Source organism: Oncorhynchus nerka, linkage group LG10 (assembly GCF_034236695.1).
Source record: "Oncorhynchus nerka isolate Pitt River linkage group LG10, Oner_Uvic_2.0, whole genome shotgun sequence".
NCBI classification, from domain to species: domain Eukaryota; kingdom Metazoa; phylum Chordata; class Actinopteri; order Salmoniformes; family Salmonidae; genus Oncorhynchus; species Oncorhynchus nerka.
In genome coordinates this window covers 70,847,641-70,864,991 of record NC_088405.1, presented here as the reverse complement: position 1 = coordinate 70,864,991, position 17,351 = coordinate 70,847,641, and the positions used below count along the sequence as shown (strand labels likewise).

Here is a 17,351-nt window from a genome sequence, read left to right as displayed (position 1 = left end):
CAGAAGTTTGCCTCATGAAGTAGAACTAACAAACACAGAGCAACATTTATCACCAAGCAAAGTATTTAATTGTCTCGTGTGTGTCCGTCATTTATGACGTAAGCGTTACACATCATTGCACATTTAAAACCAGAAAAAAACATTCATATTGTAGGAAACATTTGGTAGAATAAAATGTATGGCACAGGGCAGAGAAACACCTGTATGACGTCATTCAACAGCATCGCGAGCCTTCACGACCGACCGCGGCAAGCAGTACTCTGGAGGAGAGACTGCTGCCCCTTTAAGTAACAAACGATTACAAGTAAACAACTTCAATGAGGATTTATTGGAATTTTGCAGGAACATTTACCGTGAATGTGAAGATAACTGCATCTCAATTCTGTGGAACGGGGTAATTTTTGGGTAGCGCACGAGAGGGTTACTTGCTAGCTGACTGGTTAGCATCGTTCTCGCTAACTAAACATGGTGGCCAGTGAACGAAAAGAGCTCTAAAATATTTAAGAAAAGCTTATTGTTGAATGGTGAGACATTGTTGTAACCTTTTTACACATACTAAAAATCTTGGCTGGATTTGCAGACTTCAAATGCACTTTTCGGTTAATCTGAATATCCCAAAAGGAGTCAAGCTGCCCCGACACAATTGCCATGCATTGGACAACCCGTTTGAAAAGTTATAATTAACGTTACGTTTTCGTTATGTTCTACAATGTATTATATATAGACGAACACAAACCTTGAACAACGATTTCAAATGCACATTAGGATTTCTCTCGTGGAACAACACCACTCTCTCAATTCCAATGTGACCATGGTTGTAACATTGTTACTGAGCTGAGATAACGGCTACAAAATAACATTTTTATTCTGCAGAGAAATCATTTGCTCATCTGTACTGGAAATATTGTTTCATTAAGGAAATTACCACTGTTTGGCAAACATTTCTACTCGTACTGAGAACATGCACTGCGAGACGTTATGGATTATCACGTAGTCCGACACGCACACAATCCAGAATTTGGGAATTGGAACCAAGTGATGGTTTTCAGATTTGGGATTTTAAAATGCTTCACACAAGACATTGTTTACCTTCAATAGAATTTAGAGGACTTGCAGAGAAAATTACATGGAGACTCGTCTGACATGCCAAGGAAGGAGTTACCACTACCAGAGGGTTGGGAAGAAGCCCGGGATTTTGACGGGAAAGTCTACTTCATCGACCACATCAAACACGCTACTAGTTGGATTGATCCAAGAGACAGGTATGGTATTATATTGGGGGGGGGTATTTCTCATACCCTTGATGTACACGTATTTTGGTGAGTTTATCCACTGTTGCTTGATGGAACAGAGATGGACAGTATTTATGTTACATGTTTTTGAACTAAGTCTTTCAATTACTTTAGAGTATTTTGTGTAATTTGTATTTCACTGGCCTGAATGCAATGCATTTTGTATTAAGTTACACAATTTCAAAATACTTTTCTATACCATTTTTATAGCAGCTATCACCCCAAATGTACTCCAATGGTGTCACGTGTGATGGCACTGTTGTGATAAAAGCATCTGCTATATGACAAATGTTATGTGAAAATGGACACTTGCAAAGCACACTGGGTATTATTCTAATGATCTTTGTCCCCAAACAAGGCCAAATTTTATTACAATACAAATTATTCGGACAATACGCATTTGTGCCAATTTTGATTACATTTGGTTCAGTGGGTATTAACGGAACATAGGGTGGACCCCATTTACAGTACAAAGCATGCAGTGCTTAGAAGGGCGTCATGAGAGGGAAATGAATTTGTACAGAAACACACTCAACCATAGACTGGAACTAATATCATTTTACCAGTTACTTGAGTCCCCCCAGACTTTGACACAAAATCTCTTTAAAAGCTTAATTCTGGAATGCTTGAGATTATGGGAGTTTTTATAGTTTTATTCTGCTTTGTTTTAGGATAAGGATAGGCTTTAATATTATATTGCAAGATTTGAAAATAGGCTTTGTGTCAAAAGCCAGTCCTGTTTTCCCTTGGTGGCTGTCATTATTGCAGTCCTCATTATAAGACCAAGAACATGACAGACACAAGGCCACCAATATGCCCACCTCCCTGGTGAATTGCCACAGGTTGGCTTGGTAGAAGCGGGAACAAGATGGCAAGAACAAACCTTAACAGACATTCCTAAAACGCACAGCTGGGGAGGGTTGAGCACAGAGGCTGGTAAAGTAAAGACTGATGATTTAAAATCCCTTTCACTGCTTGCCAAGGTGCACAGGATCAAAATGCAGCATGAGGCCCTGAACCTGCAACTAGCATGTGGAAACCAGTGTCAGTACCGGAATGGATTCATGTATAACCTCTCCATTTCTGGAGTCATGCATGCATTTCTTTACAACAACGACAACAATGGGAGGCGAGGGGTTAAGTCAAGTGAGGAACATAGACCCTTTACAGTGACAGGCTGTCTACTGTACTTCATAGGCCCATCTCCTAAACTGTTCACTGGTCTGTTGGGGCACAGTAGAATGAAGCCAGCTCAGAATACTAAAACTGAGATGAGCCAGTCATTCTCAAATTAGTGGACTCGGACTGAAATAACCTGACATCCATACTGGCCCAAAACTGTCATTGGACTTTCACATCTCTTTCCACTGCAGTTAAGCACTAGGACATTACTGTAGCCTTGCTAAGAAACAGCTGATGCAGAGTTGTGTTTTTATTTTATGTTTACCTTTATTTAACTAGGCAAGTCAGTTAAGAACACTGTGATGGCCTAGGATCCACAGCCTAGGAAGACAGCCTAGCATCCTATGAACAGCGGGTTAACTGCCTTGTTCAGAGGCAGAACAACATTTTTTATTTTACCTTGTCAGCTTGGGGATTCGATCTTGCAATCTTTCAGTTACTAGACCAACGCTCTAACCACTAGGCTACCTGCTGCCTCCTGATCATGATAATGAATTCCCGTTAGACTGGGCATTCCTATTGGTGGAAAATGTGCTGCCTCAAACTCATTTTTATTGGCTGGGCCTAGCTACCCAGCCAGGTGGGCCTGGCTCCCAATATACTAATTTCCTTATATGAACTGTAACTCAGTGAAATCTTTCTAAATGTTGTATGTTGCGTTTTATATTTTTTTCAGTATGCATGCATACATGCATCTAATGAGCCCCTGCCATGTCAGTATCTCTTGGCTGCATTCGCATACCTCAGCCAGCCATATTGTTTATCCACCCTCATGGTGACGCACCCAACCCATTCTGTCAGGTGAATGGAATGTTATCTCCCAGATACTGAGCCGTTGCCAGGGGGGAGCTGAAGCAACTAGCAGCTCTACTTTATTGTTGGACCTTGAGCGCTATGAAATGTAGGTTGGAGCCTCATAAATTTGACTTGAGGAATGTATAGTGCTTTGACTGAAAGTCTCTGACTCAGTTATGCTCCCGCATGTTTGCATTCGGCTGCACGCTTTGTCGCTTTGCGTTAGGGCATGGGCCAGGGTGTTTGACTTTGTTTGCGAACCTGCCTATTGTTTTTCACCACCGACATTCACTCAACTAACTTGTAATACTGCTGCTCACCAGGAAATGCCAGACCCCCGGTCTTTGTGTGAAACACTTAGCTAGAGGTTAAACCTGTAGAATCATCAACTAGGGCCTCAGAAAGCCGCTCTCGCTATATAGGCCCACAACCAGTATTGTAAGTATCTCACACAGTTCAACAAAAATAGAATGTTGATCAACCCTGCCCTCCAGGGGAGTGCTTTCCTAATGTGTGGTTATGGCTGGTCTTTCCTGGATCACACAGGTTATGGATAACGCTGTAAAGAAACAGAATTTATTTTATCTTGTGGGTCACAAAAGACAATTATAGTAGTCTTAGGTGTGTCACTCACTACCCAAAAATGTGTTATTTAAGATTCTTCACCGTCTGAAGAGATGAAGAGATGTCTAGCCTGGTGTCGTCCTCTTCAGACAAACTGGAAGAGGTCTTGCATTCCAATGAACAACCAGTGAGTGCCTCACGCTATGCTCTGGGCCTATTTAAAGCCCTCTGGTTGGTCGAATGAGACAGTGAGTCAGCTCTACTCGGAGGGAAATGATGATGAGTTGGGCCATCAGCTCAGAGTGATTTAAGGGTTGGATTTGCAGAGGTGAGAGTACAGCTACAGTGGAATTAATCAAATAATATGATGCGCACACGGTCACTCAAAGGACCCTGCAGCAGCAGCCAGCTTTTGGGGGATATGTGTTTGTTTTCAACAAAGCCTTTTCCTCTGAGAGATACATTTAGAACCGGGCTAAGGGGGTCTTTGCAGGCCCTTTTTCATTATTCATAAAGTGAAAAAGGAACCTGTTCGGTTTCACCCTGAACAAAAGGCTCTGTGAGGATGGTAATATCTTCAGTCTGCAGAAAATAGTTTGAGCAAGACAAGTTTTCCTATACTCTTAGAAAAAAGGCTTCCAAAAGGGTTCTTCGGATGTCCCCATAGGAGAACACTTTTGGGTTCCAGGGAGAAGGGTTCTACCTGGAACCAAAAGGGTTCTACCTAAGGGGACAGCCGAATAACCCCTTTAGGTTCTAGATAACACCTATTTTCCTAAAAGTGTACATGCCGGCTTTGCCGCTGATAACTCTGTCAAAAATGTTAACATTAGCATAATTTGTATTCTGTCCTTTAGCACAGGGTTTTATATTATAGGAGCTATGTGAAGAATTAGGATTCAATTGTAATCCTGGTTGTGCCAAGTTAGAGCAGCATGGAAAAGACAACCGTAGCCTATCCAAATCAGCTAATGTAAAGACCCAGAGAGGCTGATTTTTGGACCGTTACTCAGCAAATAGGCCCCTTCACTTTTTTCGTTAGCACATTGGTCCTGTTGGTGAGTGCTTTGAGGTGCTTTGTGTGTGGTGGCCACTGAGGTCCTCCTGGGTCTCCTGTGATCCAGAACTCTGGCCTTGTGTTGGAAGGCCTGGATTGGTTGCCTCAGAAACCTCCAGGCGATGTGTTAACGCTACTTGTGGAATGCCAGGCCCCAGCTTCCGGCTATTGTGCTTTGCAAGCCAGAGGTGAATAGCGACCCATTCTAACTAGACCCCCCCTATTAGAGAGAGAGAGACACACACACACACAGCAATGGTGGTAGCCCCCCCATGACAACCAAATTATCTATCTTGACATATACTCTGGATGGCCCACTATCTTGGCATGGTCATCCTGATTTTACTTTTGCTGTGACACCTCTCTAATTTTTACCATCAGTTGACTGTTTATTGTGTGTGATTTTTCAGGCAGACTAAACCTCTGACATTTGCTGACTGCATTGGAGATGAGCTGCCTGTGGGTTGGGAGGAGGCCTACGACCCCAATGTCGGGGCCTACTATGTGGATCATAACACAAGTGAGTCCAGATATACAATACTCCATAACTAAAGCTTCCTGCACCCATATTCATCACACATTTGTGGGAAAAACATGACCGGTCAAATCATGATCCAAAATTGTGATTAGCAAAAAATATTATCTCATCCATTCTTGTTTCTTATGTTCTGTCTCCCTGTCCTCTCCAATTGATCCGTCTTTCCTCATCCCCTTCTCTTCCCCCATCAGAGAGCACTCAACTGGAGGACCCGCGTGCCCAGTGGCAGCGGGAGCAGGAGGTCATGCTGCGGGAGTACCTGGACGTGGCCAAGGACGCGCTGAGTGCCCAGAAGGAGATTTACCAGGTGAAGGAGCAGCGCCTGCGCCTGGCCCAGCAAGAGTACCTCCAGCTCAACAACGCCTGGAGGGACAGGTCCACCTCCCAGACCAGCTGTAAGGACCGGGACAAGCCAGGGGAGACAGGGTTATTGGGTGACCGAAGGGGCTAGGTGGCAATGGGGAAGAGAACTAGAGTGATAGGGGTAGTCTTTTATAAGACCAGTCTTTTAGTCTTCTGAGTGATGCAAAGCGTTTGACATCTCTGTTGGGTAGGTGCAAATAAATGTGATCATAGAATTGCAGCTCATCATAGTTTACTCAAGTTGTCAGTTATAAAACATTTAAAATAAAGTTTTAATACACGCTACAATACTTAACTTGACTCCATTCCTAAGCCTAATCCTCTGTTGTTCCTCAGACTTGAAGTGGTGATTTAAAGTACTTTGATAATACGTAGGGAATTGATGAGAAGGGCCTAGCGATGTAGTGGATTAGATAACGCCCCGGCTCACCCTCTCATCTTATCTCCCGCAGTGAATTCCAGATCATCCTCCAGCAGTAAATATGACCCAGAAATCCTCAAAGCCGAGATTGTCACTTCCAAAAGTAGGGTAAGAAACCACTCTTTCAAGTTTGTCACGTTCACAAGTACAATGAAATGCCTTTGTTGCATGCGCTTTCCCAACAATGCAGTAATCAATATCAGTAGTACTATAAAACATTTTTGTAAGTAGTACAAAAACACTGTTTTTTACACCGTCTCTGTACTTTATTTATGGCCTGCATTACTTGTGTTCACTCACATTAGGAATGGATGTGTATACCCATATGTTCTTAAGTCTTCTGTTGGGGCTTAATTCTCATCCCTAAGCAGACATTAGTGCATGAAATAGGCTTAGTCCAATGGGCTGTTGCTAAGTGACTGAGTGTCCAACTCTCTTTCTCATTGTAAAGGAGGAATGTGTGTAAGTGACATCTTTGTCTGAGAACTGCACCCAGGCCTGTGTCCCAAATGGCACTTTATTCCCTATATAGTGTACTACTTTTGACCAGGGACCATAGGACTCTGGTCAAAAGCAGTGTACTACATAGGGTACAATTTTGGGACGCTTCCCAGAGCTGCCAGTTGGTGTTGCGTAACAGTAATACACTGTTGGATTATTTGTCGATTTCCCCCCCCTCCACATTTCATAAAAGTACAATAAGCAAATGTTTTGTTTTAATCATATCATATTTAATCATATTAGATACGATCAGGTGCATTATCAGTTATATCCTAATTCTTTTTCTGCAAGGAACAAACACGATCGGTTCTATTTGAATCAGCTGTTCCCAAATATAGCCAAATAATCAATTGTATTGCAACTGGACATTTTTTATTTCAGTAAATGTATACTGTGTGTTTCTCTCAGGTGACTATGCTGAATATGATCATATTCCCAGTAATCAATAGTATTTTGACCTGGCCATTTTTCATTTCAGTGAAATAACTATAGTCCTGTGTGTTTGTCTCCTTTAGGTGAATAAGCTGAAGAGAGACCTAGCCTGCATGAAACAAGAGTTGCAGTACAAAGAGCAGGGCTTTGAAACGCTGAAAGAGTAAGTGCAACCCAACCTCGTTACACAATCACACTTCATAGTAGTAGGCTTCTGCTTTTTCCATACAGTTGCAGAAAAATTCCAGTTGTCAACACATCAACAACCTCGAGGCCCTCACATCTCACTATAGTCGAAATGGCAACTCGCTGCCATTTACATAGACAGTGATTCCAATTGTAATTTCAAGCATGACCTTCAAAAGGGTCAAATATCCCTATTTTTGCCTGCGAAACACAATTCTCTTGGAGTGCCTGATGTGCTGCTTCTACAATGTGTGTTGTGGAAAAAGCTGTGTCCTGGCTCATTTCTGTGATGTTTGTTTTTGTAAATGAACGACAAGATACATAGTGGTTCTATTGGATTCCGATCCATTCTTCCATGACCTTCATTTGATATCAAAGACATTTACCAACCCTCATGAAACAACAATAATATACTAACACACTAACATCCTATGTCAGTCCTAAACTCTCCTTTCCCAAAGAAAATACCTTAGGATCTTTATAACATAAGACTGAAATAGAATAAGAGGATCTATTCTAACAGCCAGGTGGAAAAGGCTTACAGAGGCTTCATTTGTTCTAGTTCTCCTTGGCCTGTAATGGAGGAGTGCTGCTCCCCTCCCTCGCATGCACCCTCCCGCCCTCCATTGCTCTTGTAAGAATGTGGAAAGACCTGTTGTTCTGCTGCACGCATGACTTGCTGATGACTGGCTTTACATATATGCTGCTGCCGCCACTAATGGATGGTCTCTCTCCCTGTGTCGCTGACGAGCTCTTTCCTCTCTCTCTACACCTGTGGCCCTTTAAATCCAGTTTGACTCCTGTAATGGATCCATAGTTTCTTATTGGTCACTCCTGTCTAGATTAGATCAGGATGGTTTGAAAGTGGCACAGTAGGATTATCATAGTGAAAATGAAACGTGTTTTTGTAAACATCATCCCTCTTCAACAAACTATAGAATAATAATCTGAGAGCAAAAATGTACAACTCAGATAGTACACCTGAAGATGTGCTATTTCAAGACTGTTTAATAACTCACTCTCTGATTTGTTTCCACCGTGTGCCTCCCTCCAGGATCGACCACAAGGTGTCCAGCGTGCCTTACGGTGTCAAGCTTCACGATGAGCAGGCCACCCTGAACGAGGTCAAGTCCATCCGGGACGCCATCAGCTCCGGGGAGAAGGAGAAACAGGAGCTCATGCAGGTAAGCAGGGACGGTACCACCTGTATATAGCCACCGCTACTGTTATTTTCACTCATTTCTTTCTTTACCAATCTATTGTTTATCTAATACCTTTTTTATTTTTTTATTTAAACTGCACTGTTGGTTAGGGCTTGTAAGTAAGCATTTCACTGTAAGGTCTACACGTGTTGTATTTGCCGCACGTGACAAATAAACATTGATTTGATGGGAGGAGCGGGGGATGAGGGAGGGAGAGGGGTTGGTGAATGGATAAGATGGGATGTCGGTCAGGTGTTGTGTGCAGAGAGAAACTCAGCAAAAAAAGAAATGTCCCCTTTTCAGGACCCTGGCCAAAGATAATTCGTAAAGATCCAAATAACTTCACAGTTTCCCATGCTTGTTCAATGAACCATAAACAATGAATGAACATGCACCTGTGGAACGGTCGTTAAGACACAAACAGCTTACAGAGGGTAGGCAATTAAGGTCACAGTTATGAAAACTTAGGACACTAAAGAGGCCTTTCTACTGACTCTGAAAAACATCAAAAGAAAGATGCCCAGGGTCCCTGCTCATCTGCGTGAATGTGCCTTAGGCATGCTGCAAGGAGGCATGAGGACTGCAGATGTGGCCAGGGCAATAAATTGCAATGTCCGTACTGTGAGACGCCTAAGACGGCACTACAGGACGGACAGCTGATCGTCCTCAGTGGCAGACCACGTGTAACAACACCGGAACAGGATCGGTACGTCTAAACATCACACCTGCGGGACGGGTATAGGATGGCAGCAATGACTACCCGAGTTACACCAGGAATGCAAAATCTCTCAGTCTCTGGTAGACGGATACCTCTTCGTCTCACACTGCTCAGTTTTCCCTCCGCTGGGGCATCACCCTCCCTCTTTTCCTCTGTCCCCTGCAACTTCTCCGTCTCCCCTCATGTCCCTGCGTCCCCTCGGCAGACGAACAGACTCATACATATTCCTGCCATGACTTTGCTGCTCAGTCAATGATGCACCAGCAGGCTGAGACTTAGAAGCTGAGACAGAGGAGTGCGTGGGTGGTATTCGCCTGCCTACTTCATGCTCCGCTTAGGAAATGTGGGGTGAGACGTGTGTGTATATATATATACACACATGCCCCGTTTTTAATCTTGGTGGCAGCAGCTGTAGAAAACAACAAAGTGTTTGTTAGTAGGGGCTGGGTTGTGTTTAATAATGCATAGCCCCCATGACCCCCCCCCCACTGGGATGCCTCACCTCCCCAGCCTTCTGACAGTTCAGTTGTATGTGTGTTGGCTTTGCAGTGTCTGTCTGACTGCAGTGTGAGTATGTTTACATGATCATATAATTAGATATTAAACTGATTGTGGCAGTAGACGAATTATGGCATTAGTCATGTAAACACCTTACTTTGCTTATCTTAATCGGCGTAAGGTCATATTTTAATTAAGCATATGCCGATTAAAACACCTGATTTTCTGAGCAATCTTTCAAACGCCTTAATCAGCGTGAAAGCGGTGTATTTGATCCGCACATGTTCTAGCACGAACTTCCTCCTTTTGCGTGACCGAAGTGATTTCAGAAGAACAAAGTGTGCATCTATAGAAATTGGTTTCACATATAAACTTTAACACTACATGGCCTAAAGTATGTGGAAACCCCTTCAAATGATTGGATTCTGTTATTTCAGCCACATCCCTTACTGACAAGTGTAAAAAAAAAAATTGAGCACACAGCCATGCAATCCTCATAGACAAACATTGTCAGTAGAATGGCCTGTACCGAAGAGCTCAGTGGCTTTCAACGTGGCATCGTCATAGGATGCCACCTTTCCAACAAGTCATTTGGTCAAATTTCTGCCCAGCTAGAGCTACCCTGGTCAACTGTAAGTGCTGTTATTGTGAAGTGGAAACGGCTAGGAGTGGGACCTCCAAGTGCTAAAGCGCAAAGCGCGTAAAAATCTTCTGTCCTCTGCAACACTCCCTACTGAGTTCCAAACTGCATCTGGAAGCAACGTCAGCAGAAGAACTGTTCATCGGGAGCTTCATGAAATGGGTTTCCATGCGGAATGCCAAGTGTCGGCTGGAATTGTGTAAAGCTCCATTGGCCTCTGGAGCAGTGGAAACACGTTCTCTGAAGTGATTAATTACGCTCCACCATCTGCCAGTCCGACGGACGAATCTGGGTTTGGCGGATGCCAGGAGAACACTACCTGCCCGAAATGCATAGTGCCAACTGTAAAGTTTGGTGGAGGAGGAAAAATGCTCTGGGGCTGTTTTTCATGCTTTGGGCTAGGCCCCTTAGTTCCAGTGAAGGGAAATCTAGATGATTCTGTGCTTCCAACTTTGTGGCAATAGTTTGGGGAAGGCCCTTTCCTGTTTCAGCATGACCATACCCCTGTGCACAAAGCGAGGCGAATAAAGAAATGGTTTGTCGAGATCTGTGTGGAAGAACTTGACTGGCTTGCACAGAGCCCTGGCCTCAACCCCATCAAACACCTTTGGGATGAAATGGAGTTTCGACTGCGAGCCTGGCCTACTCGCCCAACATCAGTGCCCGACCTCACTATGCTTTTGTGGCTGTGTGGAAGCAAGTCCCCACAGCAATGTTCCAATATCTAGTGGAAAGCCTTCCTAGAAGAGTGGAGGCTGTTACGCAGCAAATGGGGGACCAACTACATATTCATGTCCATGATTTTGGATTGAGATGTTTGTCGAGCAGGTGTCCACATACTTCTGGTGATGTAGAGTATACGTTACCTTCGGAAAGTATTCAGACCCCTTTACTTTTTCAACATTTTGTTTGTTACAGCCTTATTCTAAAATGGTTGTAAATGTTTTTCCTCAGCAATCTACACACAATACCCTATAATGACTAAGCAAAAACTGGTTTGTAGATATTTTGCAAATGTCTAAAAAAAATAAACATACCTTATTTATATAAGTATTCAGACCCTTTGCTATGAAACTCAAAATTGAACTCGGGTGCATCCTGTTTCCATTGATCATCCTTGATGTTTCTACAACTTGATTGGAGTCCACCTGTGCTAAATTCAATTGATTGGACATGATTTAGAAAGGCACACACCTCTCTATGTAAGGTCCCACAGTTGACAGTGCATGTCAGAGCAAAAACCAAGCCATGAGGTCAAAGGAATTGTCCGTAGAGCTCTGAGAAACGATTGTGTCGAGGCACAGATCTGGGGAAGGGTACCAAAACATGTCTGCAGCGTTGAAGGTCCCCAAGAACAGAGTGGCCTCCATCATTCTTAAATAAAACTAGTTTGGAACCACCAAGACTCTTCCTAGAGCTGGCCGCCTGGCCAAACTGAGCAATCGGGGGAGAAAGACATTGGTCAGGGAGGTGACCAAGAATCTGATGCTCACTGATAGAGCTCTAGAGTTCCTCCTGTGGAGATGGTTGTCCTTCTGGAAGTTTCTCCCATCTCTGCAGCACTCACCAATCAGGCCTTTAAGGTAGAGTGGCCAGATGGAAGCCACCTCTTCAGTAAAAGACAGCCCGCTTGGAGTTTGCCAAAAGGCACCTAAAGACTCTCAGACCATGAGAAACAAGATTCTCTGGTCTGATGAAACCAGTATTGAACTCTTTGGCCTGTATTCCAAGCTTCACATCTGGAGGAAACCAGGCACCATCCCTACGGTGAAGCATGGTGGTAGCAGCATCATGCTCTGGGGATGTTTTTCATCGGCAGGGACTGGGAGACTAGTCCAGGATCGAGGGTAAGTTGAACTGCGCAAAGTACAGAGATCCTTGATGAAAACCTGCTCCAGAGTGCTCAGGACCTCCGACTGGAGCGAAGGTTCACGTTCAAACAGGACAACGACCCTAAGCACACAGCCAAGACTACACACTCAAGGACATTCAGTCTCTGAATGTCCTTGAGTGGCCCAACCAGGGCCCGGACTCGAACCCGACTTGAACCCGATCGAACATCTCTGGAGAGACCTGAAAAGTGCTTCAACAAAGTACGGAGTAAAGGGCCTGAATACTTATGTAAATGTGTTATTTCAGTGTTAAATTTGTAATAAATTAGCAAAATGTTCAAAAATCTGTTTTTGCTTGTCATTATGGAGTATTGTGTAGATTTGATGAGGGGGGGAAAAAACTATGCATTTTAGAATAAGGCTGTTACAAAATGTGGAAAAAGTTAAGAGGTCTGAATACATTCCAATGACACTGTATGTCCGAACTCGGAATCAAATAGGCGCCACAAAAAAAACATGGTCACTGTGGTAGAACGTTTATTTTGATTGGCTATTTTCGGCATTTATCGAAGTCCCATAAGGTAGAATGATGAACGTTGTGTGTGTATAAATTGATCTTTGTGGAACAAAAATGCAACATGCAACAATTTGGAATGATTTTACAGAGTTACAGTTCATATAAGGAAATCGGGCAATTGAAATAAATTTCACATGATTGGCTGGTCTCAGTCAATGTTGCAGGTGAAGAAGCCGGTTGTGGAGGTCCTGGGCTGGCGAGGTGGTCTGCGGTTGTGATGCCGTTTGGACTTTATGCCAAATTCTCTTAATGACGGAGGCAGCTTATGGTAGAGAAATTAACATTCAATTCCCTGGCAACAGCTGTAGTGGACATTCCTGCAGTCAGCATGCCAATTTCACGCTCCCTCAACTTGAGTTGTCTGTGGCATTGTGTTGTGTGACAAATCTGTACATTTTAGAGTGGCCTTTTCTTGTCCCCAGCTCAAGGTTCACCTGTGTAATGATCATGCTGTTTAATCAGCTTCTTGATATGCCCCACCTGACAGGTGGTTGGATTATTTTGACAAGAAGAAATGCTCACTAAAAGGGATGTAAACAAATTTGTGCACGTTTTTTGAGAAATAAGCAATTTGTGAGTATGGACAAGTTCTGGGATCTTTAATTTCAGCTCATGAGACAAACACTTTACATGTTGCTTATATTTCAGTGTATTATTCTGACCACAATCGTATCATTGTGCATGTAACTGTACTCTATGAAGCCTGCCCTACTCAGTCAGCATTGTGTCCAAGGGGAGCCTCGGTGGCCGTCTTCTTTGCTGTTTCTACTTGTTTACAATAGTCAAGATAAGGTTTATTCCACTCCATGCTTCAGTGCTGAGCCATGTATGAAATCTATCAACAACCTTAAAGACCAGCACAGCTTTAAAAGTAGGTTACTGTTTTTGGCCACTGTTGCGAAAAGGTTTCCCATTTCAAAAACACATCTTTATGCAATGTACAGTACTCGTCTACAAGTATCTGCCAAAATATTGAAACGCATGAGTATTTGGGGGAAACAAAGTATATTGAAAGCAGGTGCTTCCACACAGGTGTGGTTCCTGAAATAATTAAGAAATTAACATCCCATCATGCTTAGGGTCATGTATAAAAATCTAGGGCAGGCCATTATTTTGGGTACCATGGTTATGCCCCCATAGCATGACAATGCCCCCATCCACAGGGCACTGAATGGTTTGATAAATATGAAAATGATGTATGCCATGTCAGTCACCAGGCTTCAACCCAATTGAACATTTTGAAGTGGCGACTGAGACAGTGTTTTGCAGCACCATTAACAAAACACGAAGTTATGGAATGTATTGTGGAAGAATGGTGTCGCATCCCTACAATAGAGTTCCAGACCCTTGTAGAATCTAAACCACGGTGCATTGAAACTGTTCTGGTTCATGGTGGCCCAACACCATATTAAGACACTTTTTATGTTGGTGTTTCCTTTTAGACAGAGATAAAGGTAACTGCCTATCTCTATGATGATGATATGTGTTATAGATTTATACCATAGGATAGGAGCTTTGTGAATGTAAGACATGCAGCAAAGGACATAAAACATACTATTCCATTTTGATTTCACTATCTCTGATTTTGTTAAGCCTGTATGTGTCGGTCTCCTCTCCCTGTAGAAACTAGCAGTGCTTAAGGATGGCTTCCAGTTGGACTCGGTGGGTTCTCAGTCTGACCTGTGGGGAAGCAGCCCCTCCCTGGCCAACTCTGAGCTGTACATCCCCCGCCTCTACTCCGAAGCCGGATCCCAGACCAACATACCTGCTGAGGTGAGCGGGGGGGAGGGTCTGTTCAGTTGGCACGGAAGACAATAGACTGAAATTGTGAGGGAATACCTGGACTTGTCCAATAGGAAATGCTTTGTTTTCATTTTTCCTTGTCTCAAAATGTTTCCCTTTGGTGTGCCCTAATGAACAGGAACAAGGTTACAATGCACTGGTTGCGTCACTAATTGATCAGAATGTAGCTTTGTCACACACCTTGATTTTTGTTTGATATAGTTTGTGACCAACACCAACAACTTGGCAGAGAAGGTGCGACTGAGCCTGAAGTATGAAGAAGCAAATAGAAGGTAACTTGTGTAACCCAGATGACTCATTCTCAACACAACCCATCAGTCTATATATAAACTCAGCAAAAAAGTAACGTCCTCTTACTGTCAACTGTGTTTATTTTCAGCAAACTTAACATGTGTAAATATTTGTATGAACATAAGATTCAACAACTGAGACAAATGGAACAAGTTCCAAAGACATGTGACTAACAGAAATGGAATAATGTGTCCCTGAACAAAGGGGGGTCAAAATCAAAAGTAACAGTCAGTATCTGGTGTGGCCACCAGCTGCATTAAGTACTGCAGTGCATCTCCTCCTCAAGGACTGCACCAGATTTGCCAGTTCTTGCTGTGAGATGTTACCCCACTTTTCCACCAAGGCACCTGCAAGTTCCCAGACATTTCTGGGTGGAATGGCCCTAGCCCTTACCCTCTGATCCAACAGGTCCCAGACGTGCTCAATGGGATTGAGATCCGGGCTCTTCGCTGGCCATGGCAGAACACTGACATTCCTGTCTTACAGGAAATCACGCACCGAACGAGCAGAATGGCTGGTGGCATTGTCATGCTGGAGGGTCATGTCAGGATGAGCCTGCAGGAAGGGTACCACATGAGGGAGGTGGATGCAACTTCCCTGCAACGCACAGCTTTGAGATTGCCTGCAATGACAACAAGCTCAGTCCGATGATGCTGTGCCACATCGCCCCAGACCATCACAGACCCTCCACCTCCAAATCGTTCAGGCCTCGGTGTAACGCTCATTCCTTCGACGATAAACGCGAATTCGACCATCACCCCTGGTGAGACAAAACCGCACCTTGTCAGTAAAGAGCACTTTTTGCCAGTCCTGACTGGTCCAGCGACGGTGGGTTTGTGCCCATAGGCGACGTTGTAGCCAGTGATGTCTGATGAGGACCTGCCTTGCAACAGGCCTACAAGCCCTCAGTCCACCCTCTCTCAGCCTATTGCGGACAGTCTGGGCATTGATGAAGGGATTGTGCGTGCCTGGTGTAACTCGTGCAGTTGTTGTTGCCATCCTGTACCTGTCCCGCAGGTGTGATGTTTGGATGTACTGATCCTGTGCAGGTGTTGTTACATGTAGTCTGCCACTGCGAGGAAGATCAGCTGTCCATCCTGTCTCCCTGTAGTGCTGTCTTAGGTGTCTCACAGTACAGACATTGCAAGGTATTGCTCTGGCCACATCTGCAGTCCTCATGCCTCCTTGCAGCATGCCTAAGGCACGTTCACACAGATGAGCAGGGACCCTGGGCATCTTTCTTTTGGTGTTTTTCAGAGTCAGTAGAAAGGCCTCTTTAGTGTCCTAAGTTTTCATAACTGTTTAAAATAAAACATTATTTGACCTTTTATTTAAACAGGTAGGCTAGTTGAGAAGTTCTCATTTACAATTGTGACCTAGTCGAGATAAAGCAAAGCAGTGCGACACAAACAACAACAGAGTTACACATGGAATAAACAAACATTTAGTCAATAACACAATAGAAAAGTCTATACAGTGTGTGCAAATGAGGTAAGATAAGGGAGGTAAGGCAATAAATAGGCCATAGTGTGGAAATAATTACAATTTAGCAATTAAACACTGGGGTGATAGATGTGCAGAAGATGAATGTGCAAGTAGAGATACTGGAGTGCAAAGGAGCACAAAAATAAATAACTGTATGGGGATGAGGTAGTTGGATGGGCTATTTATAGATGGGCTATGTGAAGTGATCTGTGAGCTGCTCTGACAGCTGGTGCTTAAAGTTAGAGTGGGAGATATGAGTCTCCAGCTTCAGTGATTTTTTGCAATTCGTTCCAGTCATTGGCAGCAGAGAACTGGAAGGAAAGGCGGCCAAAGGAGGAATTGGCTTTGGGGGTGACCAGTGAAAGATACTTGCTGGGGTGGGTGCTGCTATGGTGACCAATGAGCTGAGGTAAGGTGGGGCTTTACCTAGCAAAGACTTATAGATGACCTGGAGCCAGTGGGTTTGGCAACGAATAAGAATCAAAATCAAATCAAATTTATTTATATAGCCCTTCGTACATCAGCTGATATCTCAAAGTGCTGTACAGAAACCCAGCCTAAAACCCCAAACAGCAAGCAATGCAGGTGTAGAAGCGAGGGCCAGCCAACGAGAGCATACAGGTCGCAGTGGTGGGTAGTATATGGGGCTTTGGTGACAAAACGGATGGCACTGTGATGAACTGCATCCAATTTGCTGAGTAGAGTGTTGGAGGCTATTTTGTGAATGACATCGCCGAAGTCAAAGATCGGTAGGATAGTCAGTTTTACAAGGGTATGTTTGGCAGCATGAGTGAAGGAGGCTTTGTTGCGAAATAGGAAGCCGATTCTTGATTTCATTTTGGATTGGAGATGCTTAATGTGAGTCTGGAAGGAGAGTTTACAATCTAACCAAACACCTAGATATTTGTAGTTGTCCACATATTCTTAGTCAGAACCGTCCAGAGTAGTGATGCTGGACGGACGGGCAGGTGCGG

At 43.8% G+C, this 17,351-nt stretch overlaps 1 protein-coding gene across 6 annotated transcripts in view; it reads left to right on the top strand.

Annotated features, from left to right (window-relative positions):
• The first annotated feature begins 188 nt into the window (after window positions 1–188).
• The window catches only part of LOC115135938 (protein KIBRA-like), a 50,954-nt gene continuing 33,791 nt past the window's right edge, over window positions 189–17,351 (top strand). Inside the window, exons 1-10 of one of the 6 annotated variants that reach the window (XM_029671172.2) lie at window positions 190–524; window positions 1,099–1,262; window positions 3,927–4,020; window positions 5,301–5,410; window positions 5,620–5,823; window positions 6,244–6,320; window positions 7,229–7,308; window positions 8,386–8,515; window positions 14,422–14,571; window positions 14,803–14,873. In XM_029671172.2, coding sequence (XP_029527032.2) covers window positions 1,127–1,262; window positions 3,927–4,020; window positions 5,301–5,410; window positions 5,620–5,823; window positions 6,244–6,320; window positions 7,229–7,308; window positions 8,386–8,515; window positions 14,422–14,571; window positions 14,803–14,873 — 1,052 coding nt within the window. In that variant the 5' untranslated portion in view covers window positions 190–524; window positions 1,099–1,126. Of the gene's footprint in view, window positions 1,263–3,926; window positions 4,021–5,300; window positions 5,411–5,619; window positions 5,824–6,243; window positions 6,321–7,228; window positions 7,309–8,385; window positions 8,516–14,421; window positions 14,572–14,802; window positions 14,874–17,351 lie in introns of all 6 variants that reach the window. The other 5 variants (XM_029671173.2, XM_065023711.1, XM_029671171.2 and 2 more) reach the window with 5 other exon arrangements.